This window comes from Anastrepha obliqua, chromosome 5 (assembly GCF_027943255.1).
Source record: "Anastrepha obliqua isolate idAnaObli1 chromosome 5, idAnaObli1_1.0, whole genome shotgun sequence".
Classification (NCBI taxonomy): Eukaryota; Metazoa; Arthropoda; class Insecta; order Diptera; family Tephritidae; genus Anastrepha; species Anastrepha obliqua.
This window is the reverse complement of record NC_072896.1, coordinates 103,110,771-103,122,843: the sequence shown is the minus strand read 5'-3', so window position 1 is coordinate 103,122,843 and position 12,073 is coordinate 103,110,771. Positions and strand designations below refer to the sequence as shown.

The window sequence follows — 12,073 nt, the reverse complement described above, 5'->3', positions numbered from 1 at the left end:
GCCAGCCATTTGAGGTCACAGAGCTTGTACGAGTATGTGAGCAAAGAGGTGCCAGCAGCATGTGCCAGATATCTGACGCATGTGTTGTTAATCTGCCATTGGATGTCCCTCTGTTGGTTTTCGTTGCTAAAGGCAACGCTTGAGATGTCTTCGACAAGAAGAAAGATAATTGGTGACAAAATGCAGCCCTGTCGTACACCGCTAAGCTCGTGAAAAGGGTCCGACAGTTTTCCTGTATGAAGGACGTAGCAATTTGTGTCTCTGTAGTCTCCCATATAAGTGCAACAAATTTTCAGGGATACCTCTTCTCCCCAGATTGGCACCACTTGATACTGTCAAAGGCGGACATATGCCGGATATTATATTCAAAAAATAAAACACGAAATTATCTATTCGATTATACAATACAAGCAATAAAAAAATTCATTCCAACAATATTTCTGCTTTGTTTTATCATTTTAAATTCTCAATTTCTTAAAAAATACCCCACAGATAGCGTAAGCTGGAATGCACCAAATGAAAGTATTTATGACTTTGTTCTCTTTTTCGCAACGGTCCATTTTTCCCCTGCTCTAATCATGCCGAGTTTTGTATATTCGTACTATAGGTTGATTAAAAAGTTAAAGGTAAAAGAAAGTAAAGTTTTAAATGATTTATTTTTTTATTTTTTATGTAATTTCCCTCAACACCAATAAACTTATTTCAATGTTCCTCCAATATTTTTTTATAATATCTCTGTAGTGATTTTCCAGAACCTCTGCCAAATACGGCTCCGCAGGTTTTTGTTGAATTTTTAACGCTGGATTCCAAAATGCTTTGATGGGCACACATTTGGGAATTAAGGAAACGATTTTTTAACGCTTGTAGCATTTTTTTCTAATTTTTGTTGCTGATAATCTTCCCAAACAAAGAATTGTATCCCTATATTACTTCACACACAAAAAAAATTACTCAATTTCTTACATGAAGAAATGAAGAAATGAATAAACTAAAAAATGCATTCTTCAATCAGTATATAAAGGAACTGACAGCGGAAAAAAGTACTGATTACTTTCGATGAAAATCTACAAAATACCTCAAAAGACCAACTATACAAAACTCTCCAATTAAAAAACTCAATATCTTGTGTGCAAAGAACGATAACGGAAGTCTTTGCTGATCATTTAAAAAAAAACATGTAAGCCACACGAAGCTCATTATGCACCACTGCTTACAGATGTTCATCAACCTGAAAACCAGCTCATTTTGTCTTCGCCTCCTGAGACAAAGCGTGAAATAAATCTCTTTAAATCTTTCCTCAAAAAATTTTAACTAAGTTAACAAAAACTATAAACGCATGCTAAAATATGTGCCAATGTACCTGGCAAAAGCCCCATGAAGTGTTATCATACAGTCCTATCTCCTTGCCATCTATGTATTATATATTCTCCAAACTACTCGAAACAATAATTCTACAGCGGTAAAAGCCTTTGATTGAAAACAAACGCCTTATTCCTACTCACCAATTTGGATTTCGAGTAAAGCACTCAACAATTGAACAAGTGTATAGGATCACACACGTGATAGAAGAAGTAATCGAAAAAAAGAAAGAGTGCTCTTCTATATTTCTCGATATTGCTCAGGCCTTCCACAAAGTATAACATGACGGATTACTCCATAAGCTTAAAATCTTGCTTCCAATGGAGTTTTCGGACATATTTACTTCATATCTAAATAGCAGATATTTCAGGATCAACTGCAATAGCTTTTATTCAAGCCATAAACTAATTAAAACCGGACTTAAACAAAAAACCTAAAATATCTTGTTCCAGAAACTAACGGCTGTTAAACAGATGTTAATTTCTGTCAGCTGTCTTCCAGTTATATTTCATGTAATTTCATGTATTTCATGTAAATACTGTCGCATTTTATAGTAAAATAGTTCCTGATAGTGTAAACTAGATGTAATAGAATGAATTCTATTTAAGTCTTTATAACACTTCAATAAAAAGTAAAAAAATAAAAACAAAAAAAAGCAATATTACTTATACATGATATTCGAGTATTCCCATTGTAAAAAACTTCATTGTGTGTCGAATGACTTGTGAGTAAAGAGTAAATTGACAGATGTAAAATGCTATATGACAAATTTGTTATTTATTATTTATTTATTTATTTTTAATTATTTTTGTATTTATTTTTATTTCTCTTTTGGTTAATATGTTTCGCTTTCAATATCTTGCAACTAACCAAACCCACAATATGTGAGTGCCTTCATTTTCATGGCTTTATTTTCTTTTTAATTCTAATATGACCTACTCCGGTTAGGTTACAAGTTAATAACTAATCGCATTGAAATGTGATAAGCTCCAAAAACGTAGAGAATATCAAATGAGTCAACACGAAATGATTTTTGTTGATGAGAATATACCATCACACTGTACAAAGCGGTCAAAGGCAGAGAAGCTTAGGTGGTAGAGGAGCTTAGCTGGTATATGAGCTTAGCTGGACAGCAAATCCCTGCTCTAAGCGGCTTACTCACTAGACTTATGTAATTCTATCTGATTATTTTGTGCTTCAGCATAATAGGTGTACATTTTTTATTGAATTTTTTAAAATTTAAAATTAAATATTTTGTTAATTTTGATTACATAGTTTTGGTTATATAAATTAGCATTACATACATACATCTAAAAGTTGAAGTATCTTTCTATCTCATAGTCTGTAAGCATTCTGTTTGTTAATAATTAAATAAATATATAAATGAATTTTCCTGCAAGAAGAACGATGATTGTAACTGTCTCCTTTGAATAAAAAATTCTCTAATTTTCCAAGATGCAAGCAACATCCACAAAAAAGGTCCGACTCAATCCCACACCCAGTAGCCTATTTATTAATATTTCTTTTTTTTTTTTTTTTGTTATTAATTAATTTAAAAAACCACAGCTTATTTATTATGCGACGCCTTTTAAATAAAACATTACAGCATAACGTACAATCGACTCCACCTCCTATTTTTAAATAAAAGAAAAAATAAATAAATTAAACGAAGCCCTCTTCCTACAATTATCTCCAGCACTGTATCCCCTGGCATCTCGAAAGCTCTAAGCAAACAAATGCCTTCAACGCTGTTTGTCCTTTCACAATACAGCCTTAGCGCTGCTCATTTTTTTAAATTGTTTGCTTTTTTTTAGTAGCCTGGCTGTCTGCCCGTTTGTTGATTTTTATGCGCAACATTTGCATTTTATAATGTTATTTATCTACACATATATACATACAAAAAATCATGCCGGTGCCATTGCTTCGGCCGCTCATTCGTCAGTTGTTGATTATTCATTTTATTTTTGTTTTTATTATTGTATTATTTTTATTTTTTACATTTGTACATGTACCATACATACATATGTATTTATGTACATTAGGGGCTGTGTTGCAAAAAAATGTATAATCCCCCACACTTAGTTGAAAAGCTTACTTCGCGAAATTTTTAGCGTCAACGAAATTTCCGCCCCATTCAAGCTCCACTAAGGGGTCAAAATGGCGTTTGTTTCGTAAGTTGTTTATTTATGATCCAATTTCTATGTGTAAATACATTTTTGAGTATTAGTTACATATAGTACTGGTATATATGAAATATGATATGAAATATTCTAAGCAAAAAAATGTATCACTTACTGAAATAATTATTTAATTATATTTTTTTATTTAAGTTAATTTTTTTTATAAGAGCATTCATGATGGAAATTAAAATTTTTGAAGATTAAATTCCACTTTGGCGTAAAAGTTGAAATGATTGAGTGCACTGATCGATATTAGTAGAATACTATAGATCCATATGGTGTTAAAAGGATATTCACATCTACATATATATGGTACGAGATAGGGTACTAACATTAGCGATAATCGTTAATCCCGGGTCAACATTATCTTAGAAAGTTATACAGAACGAGATGGGGATGCCAATATTAACGCTAATTTTTGATATCAGAAGCTCAGTATATGCTTAATGTGGTCTCGAAATATCGAGAATGGTCCCGAGATGAACCTTTATTACTATCCCGATCACTTATTAAAATATTTGTCATTTGAAGTTATGCTATATTTTAAATGAAGTACCGAAATTTCGAGACTGCTCCCGAGATAAAACATTCGTAAATTCAGTAAAAATCGAGACAGAAAAACACAATACTTTTCGACGCTATCCGAGCAATATCTACTGTTTTCGGCTAATAAGGGCGATCTTACGCCCATAGTTTCATTTGGAAGGAGATTTTATGCCAAATCGTGTGAGCAATCCAGAGTGCATTCAAAGAAATTTGACGGACATTTTCTTTACCGATGGGTCCAATAATGAAATGGGTTCTGGAGCCGGATGGTACTTAAACAATAGTAATAAGTATCATTACGCTATGGCAGGAATGGCAACTGTTTTCCAAACGAATATTTTTGCCATTCTCAAAGTAGCAGAATGGATAACTGAGAGGAGATGGAGCGAGAAACAGTTGGGAAACAGTCAAGCTGCACTGGAGCCCTTGGAGAATGCGAAGTAAATCTCAAAGATTTTTCTAGAATGACAATGAAATTGCGAATGAATTGGATCAGCGGTTGCCCCAAAGGGATCCGAGCCAATATTCGGAATCAGTATTGCAGGAATCATGAATTGAATCAGTGATTATGTATGCAATTTACGTATTGAGCGATGGTCTAGCTTAGAACGCTTCAGAACTGCAAAGTGGTTTGTGACAATCCCGAACAGAAAACTGTACAACTTTTTTCTAAAACTTGGTAGAATAGATGTTCGGTTCGGAAGAGGTTAGCACTTGATTACTATTGAGGACTTGATTTGTCTGTCTTGCTTAAAGGAGGTACATAGCACTGAGCATTTTCTAGAAGCCTTTATTAAAGCAAGGCTACGAATTTTGGGTGCCGATGTCATGAGAATTAGTAATATTAGTTCTTTCAAACTGGAGGATATTTTCAGATTTGCCGAAGAATCTGGTCATTTCTCACATCTCTATCTCTCTCCTCTATCTCCGTCTTTGTCTCTTTTTATCCTATTCTTTATCTCTGCCTACCCTTTTACCTTCCTGAACTTTGATTTCAATGGGCTTTTCAGCCTGAATGTTTTAGAAGTTATCATTCTCTCGGTGCTTCTTGGCTCGCTTTTTTTCAATTTCATTTCTTAAAATTTGTATTCGCACCGAAAACACGAATGCGAGTCCAGAACAGTGAAAGCTTACGATTTATTAGGTTTGATAGGCAGGGACCAATAGGAAATCGAGGTCTTTATTGAGGCCTTATGCTGCAATGGAAAATAAAGGGAATACTGATGATGATGAAAACCAGTCGGTCGCTTCTCTAAACATTCTTGTTCAAGTTCTCGTTTGAAATTGTCGATTTGACGTCACAATGGCGCCACTTTTAAAATTAACCGAAATAATCAACAATCCTGGTAGTCAACTGACGTATTCTATTCCATCTGGATGCGATCACGCGATTGAAAGCGCTCCTTTTCTCAAATATTGTCGATCATCAATCGCCTTGGCTTTGAAATTATGACAAGAAACATTTTGTTTGTTATGATCCTTCGGATTCCAAATAAAAGCGAGTAGATTTCAAGCGCTTCGAGAGAGCTGAATAGATACGCGGAGCACTCAAAACGCGCCTTTATATTCGCAACTTGTTCATCTGGTCCAGTCATAGCTGAAAATAGAATAGAATAATTATTTATCAATAATAAAAAAAATCTGTATACACATTATTGTTCTCATGAATATGGGCTACGAAGCTTTGTTGCGGATGATCCATCAATACGATGCTTTCGCTGACCAACCAGGTGATTATTAGAGCCAATGTGTTGAAACTCGAATTGTCGACTTTTGAATTCTACACTACCAAGCACTCCTCACGTCAAAATATTATTTTGGAGAAAAAGAAGTCTATAATTTTCTCGGTAGATGGCTGTAGTGATCAATATCTCGTAAAGTATTGGTCAAACAATTTAAAGTTTATGATCGCTGTCAAAACACTAAAAACATATTTTGCTGTTTGTGTGTTCCATTCAGTTGTGAGTTACAGGGTTTTAACAATGGAAGTCAACAAAGAGAAAATTCGGTAAATTTCACAGTTTTTCTTTGATAAAGACGAAAATGCAAACCAGGTCGCTGAAATTGTGAACAGTGTTTATGGTCACGCTACTGTAACAGTTAATTACGTGCAATTTTGGTTTCACCGATTCCACTCAGGCAATTTTTATAAAAAAAATGTCGATAATGTGGATAAAATCGCAGAAATAATCGAAGTTGACCGGCATGTTATTAGTCGAAGCATCGCCCAGGAGGTAAAGATCGACCTTAAAACAATTTTAAACCATTTGCTCAAAAGTTTTACACAAAAATCATGGACTTCTTTTTCCCAAACTAATATCAAGTTTTGCAATGGGCCCACTAGTTTGTAGCAGCTCTATTACTCGAAATTATTTTTTAGACGAAATATTCCACTTTAAAATTGAATCATAAATCAAATGACTTTGAAAATAAAATGATTTTGACTGGTTTAAGGGGGGCTGGGCGGAAATTTTAACTTTAAGTAGGCACTCCAACAAGGGGCATTTTAGGAAATGGTTCCTTTTAATGCAGACCGCCCCGACCTAACGTACGTGCACACATTTATATATATAAAAATAAATATTTTTTTTCCAACTCATCTTTTTTTATTTTTCTTCCTTTTCCACTCTTTCAAATTACAGATGAGAACCCAGCAGCTATGCAAAAAAGCAGTGCCGGCTCATTGTGCACGACAACAACTACAATCATAGCAACAAAGTATAGAACAAATATGATGCTCATGCTTTTGGTGGCAACAATAATATTAAAAACACTAATGACAAGAGCAAATCTAATAACGAGAACAATAGCAGATACACCGATGATGCGCGCTAATTGTGAAGTGTGTCGGTGGCAGTGCAAGAAAGAAGCAGTGAATGGTCATCAGAAGCAGCAGGCAAAACAACAAAACAATCGGTATCAGCATCAGCAATAGCAATTCCAATTGCAACATCTTTTGTTGTATTCTTCGCAATGTCTCAAGCAGCAGACGTTGTTGTTTGTTTTTATTGTTGTTGTTTTTGTTTTTGCTTTATTGTTACGTTAGTAACAAGTTTAGCTGTATTGGACGTTATTGTTGCCCCCCATGCCTTTGCTCACATCATTGCTGCCACAGCCGCTAGCACCTCTGCTACGATGATAACAAGTACTGCACCAACAACAGCAACAATAAAAATACTAGATATGTCAGGTGCCAGCTTCTGCATACCGGATAATATACTTGTCAGTGCCAGTTGCAACTTTCTCATCAAAACCAACATCAGCAGCAGCACCAGCAATGGCAGCAATAACAGCAACAAAAACAGCTATATTGGCGTAATCATTAGAAATAGCTAGAGTATTCGCAACAGGATTACTGGCATCCTCATTAGCGTCTCGACCATCCGCAATTGCCATGAATTCTCTAGCTTTCCCTCGTGCACACCACATCACACCATCCAAGCACTCCGCCCAGCCGCCTAATTGTAATGTGGCATCACACTACGGTTATTGTGGCTGCCACCGCCGCTGCGCTCCTCCTAAGCTGTTGCATGTTGCTTGCAATTTATTGCCGCATTGTTCTTCAGCGCTGAGGTATTTCATGAGAGAAATTTGCGCACACAGCTTCTACTGGTGGCAGCGACAGCGAAGTTTGCTGCAGCGACATGCACTGGGAAACATAATACCAGATGACGCCGCAACAAATAACTAAGGTTGTGCTGGCCACCAATCATCTAGCCAGTAAGTCAGTCAGCGAGGCAGTCAGTAGAGCAGTAAGGCAGCTACACATCCAACAACAAGTATCATTGAGGTATTTCCTTTGTCTGGTCGCAATAACAGTGTGCGTGTAGTGGTGGAAGACGTTGTCGCGCGCGTATGTATTGACTTACATTGCGCTGAAGACACGATGATTACTAGGCAATAACCTCTTCTGTTGTTCTTGTCCTTATGGACGTTGGTTATTTTGAATGCTGATTGCTTGCCTTCGGGAGTGAGGTAAGTAATTGGGATGGAATGGAGTGAAACAGGGAATTCAAAAATTTGCGAAAAACAAAGAAACTCAAATCGTATCAAATAAAGTAAATAAAGAAAATAAAAATAAATGAGGCAATGTGTTCCGGAGGGAAACAAAGGAAACAAGTGCGTGTTCTACATTAAGTAAAGCCCATAAATATTTCCGTTTTTACTTGGTAAACAACAGGCAATAAGCAAATACAAAAACATGCAGAGCATTTGGAAAAATTCAAAATATGTAAATACAGTTCCTCAAAAAATTTATCAAATTTTGGTGACAGACATTTACTACATTTTTCCCCCTAGGTTAGGTTAAACTAGTTGCCCAAAGAGTAAACACACTTGGACGAACAAATCAAATTCATCCTTTGTGATGCCAATGCGAAGAAAGTAAGGTGGAGGAAGACCGATGGGACGAAAGGGAAGAGAGGAAGAGAGATAGTGGGAAGAAGGGGGGTTGAGTATTTGCAGATCACAAACGTCAACCAAGGCCTTCTATATCAGCAGGCGTAGCAAAGCAGTGAGAACAAAGATGCCTATATCTTAGCCGCGCTAGAGCCATATAACTAGGGGAAGGTGCTGAGTTGTATTCCTCGCAGATAGTATCCTGTGAGAAATTCGAGAGCTGAGATTTTGTCAACCTCCGAAGATCGCTCGAATACCTTCGATCCACACGTGTCCAGAAGGATTTCGCGACGTTACAAGTTTGTGTACTTGCTTAGCGCGCACCGAGTGGGCGCGAAAACCATCTTTCCAGGAGTAGACCGCAGGTGATCAAGGAGATCCCAATCCTCTCCTTTCGCGTTAAAATTACCTCACAGGTTCCTTGCGTGGCGGGTTCATCCGCTTCGCAGCTTCCCGCAATGTCGCTATGGCCAGGAACCCAGACTCCGCAAGGTTATATTTACCTTTTTATATCGAAATACTTTAACTAATTCCAATAATATTTTCTAAAATATACTCAAACTCTCATAAATCTCTTCTTCTCTGTAAATGTTTACCCATAGGTCCGAACATGCAGCGTTTCTTATAAAAATCTGACTGCTAAATCGAAAGCGCAGGTTTAAATTCCCTTGATTTACCTGTTTCCGAATAAATGCTTAACCCTTCATTTCCACAAAAAATGGAAAGTGTTAAGTCTATCGGGACATATGCGAACCAAAAAACCGCGCATAGATAAAAGGAATCATCGATTTCCATAAATCTCGCGATTTTAGCGCCAGCTAACGTCACTAGTTTATTTTCTTCCGTAATCTGCGTATGTATGTTAAAAACTCTGTACAGAATGGTCCACTTTGATAGGATTTTTTGTATTTTGAAGCTAATACCAGCTGGAAGGTTCTTTTCTACAAAAATTGCATAAACTTACTTACAAACCATGACTTCGGGAGAGCCTTGATCGCGGCTTGACTATCGAAAAATATGTTAATAGCTCCCTCGCTCCCACATTCCCTAAGCATTTTGCATAGCTCAGAGACTTCTTGACCAATATTGACAACTTATTCATTTTGTTTAATTTCAATACCCTTTTTATGAAAATATAGTAAATTCTATTGTATTACACAAACTATAGGCGCCATCGATTCGCTACTTCTCTGCTCGCTATCTCTGGCTCACTTGACGAGAAATTTGCATGTTAAAGCAACAAAACAGTTATCGAGCAAGATTCCCTGCTAGCGAATATGGTTATACCTCATAAATTCACTATTTTCAATGCTACTAACTCTCTTTGAACCGCGTTTAATTAGACCACGTTCACACTGGGAGACTTTTGTTGTTGCCCTGCGAATTCTTTTTTGGTGTTGCCTGTCGTGTTCACACTTCTTGCAATTGTTAGTCGGATATGTCACAATTGTTTTAGTCAGACAGAAAAGAACGACAAGGCAAAGGATGTTGAGAGATCATGAGCATCACAATTAACGAGCTGAAACAGCAAATGTTTACCTGTATAAACGCAGTCTTACTTATAATCATTAAGCGCTTCCAGACAAATGTAATTTTTGGAAGCTCTTTACCAGTGTCATCAACACACTTTTTTTATACCAGTTGCCTCCTCTTTTCGTCAATTGCTCACTTAAATTCCAATTTAAGGCTTTGAAGAAATTACAGAAAAAAAACAGTACTTAACAAATTCCCATCAATCACGTTTTAATTTGAGTTTTCAAAAAAAATTTCACGTATGTCAATTCATTAAAAAAGGAGAAACAAATAATTGGCTAGAATACTTCTGTTAGGTGTTTGGCCCAGCTCGTCTTCCTATTTGTAGCGTTCGTCTTGATGTTGTTTCACAAATGGATGGACCTACAGTTTTAAGCCGACTCTGAATGGCAAATGTTTGTTCTTGAAGAGCTTTTTTATGGCAAAAATACACTCGGAGGCTTCCCATTGCCTCTCAAAGGGTGACCGCTATTAGAAAACAACTTTTTCTAGCATTTTGCTGTTTCATGCACAGAGATTCGAGTCGATGCGCTTCCGAATGTTAGATATGCACCAACCAATTTGGCTACGGTGGATGATGTTATGATTAGATAGTTAATACAAATGGTATTTCACCTATGACTTAAGTCTGATCATATAATATTTTCTAGAGCTTCTCTATACCAGCGCTACCTGGGGAGTATATTTTTTCTGGGGACATTTCTTTGTAAGTAGATAAATACATATATTAAAATAATATAAATATCTTGACTCCAAGGCTACCAATTCAGGAATCTTCTCAGATATATTCATTGCAAATTAACACAAATTCTGAGCAGTCGGATGAGCAAATTAGAATTTTGTAAGCCATAAAAAACAATCTTTTAAATTCCCTGTTTTAAGTTTTATAAATGTGTAAGATTCTTATGTTTTCGGATAAATATTTTATAGCTTTCAGGTTTAAAATGATGCCTTTATAAAGTACTCTTTTCATGGACTCAATTATGAGGCTACGGTCAGAAGAGTCAGACTTATATTATTCAGCTCCATATTTTCGCTGATCCACTTCGAGGAGCGCCTTTCATCCAATTTAGCGGAAAATGAAGCGTGGGTTGGGCTTTGTTGAAAAAAAGATTTTATAGTATCTATACTTGGGGAAAGACAACTTCAAAGTTAGCAAACAGCCATCACTAAAAGAACTAAAAGACTACTAAAGTTTGTCGAGGAGAAAAAAAACGACCTTTCATCACTGCTAGCCAAGAGGATTAACGTTTGAGGATCGTAAGTGTTAATGGCTTGTTGGGTTGTCAGCTCACCTAACTAACTAACCATGCTTGGACCCAAACATCGATTTAGGTTGAAAACTCCTAAGCTGGTGTTACTCTATCGCCTCACTTTGTTGCATATTTCATACGATTTGTTATTTTTCCCGATTCCAGGTCAAAATCCCGAAAACACATGCCCGAATGGACATTCACCCGAAACCCAATCACCCGAAAATAATTTACCCGAATAAATTTGCCCGAATACGAATACCCGAATCTTATTAATTTTCCCGAAAAATGCCCGAAAAATGCCCAAAAAAATAAAAATAAATTTTATATAAAAATGTTAATAAATAATTAAAAAAAGAGGGAAAAAATATAACAAAAATAGAAATAAACAAAACTTTGTACTTGTGCTGGAGGGCATTCCGGATGATCTTCCGCGACTCGTTTTAAATTAACCTTCACTAATTCCGCTTTCGCTGTATCCTGATTGGGCGGATGTTCATGAGGAGATTTTTTAGGGCCTTTTAAAACTATTAACTCAGAAACTGTCTGCAATGTAATTGCCCGCGCTTTGCATTCTTTTCTTCGAACCAATTGACAGTCCCAATAGAATTGATTATTTTTCGACGGTTTGGATCTGACATAAATGTATCCTCCGATTATTAATTTTTTTCCGACAAGTTGTCCCACTTCCTCAATTTCTTCCATTTTTATGAATAATTAAGAACGAATGACTGACTGATGAATTTGACACAAGAATTTTGACAACATTTGTTATGAATAAATAAAGGAATAGCACTCTTTTGT

General features: G+C 36.2%; 1 protein-coding gene across 2 annotated transcripts in view; it reads left to right on the top strand.

The window, feature by feature from the left end:
• The window catches only part of LOC129248432 (uncharacterized), a 66,422-nt gene extending 55,002 nt beyond the window's left edge, over positions 1-11,420 (top strand). The window contains exons 6-7 of one of the 2 annotated variants that reach the window (XM_054887973.1): positions 6,728-8,060; positions 10,954-11,420. In XM_054887973.1, the coding sequence (XP_054743948.1) occupies positions 6,728-7,020 (293 nt within the window). In that variant the 3' untranslated portion in view covers positions 7,021-8,060; positions 10,954-11,420. Of the gene's footprint in view, positions 1-6,727; positions 8,061-10,946 lie in introns of both variants that reach the window. The other variant, XM_054887974.1, reaches the window with a different exon arrangement.
• Positions 11,421-12,073: the final 653 nt, after the last annotated feature.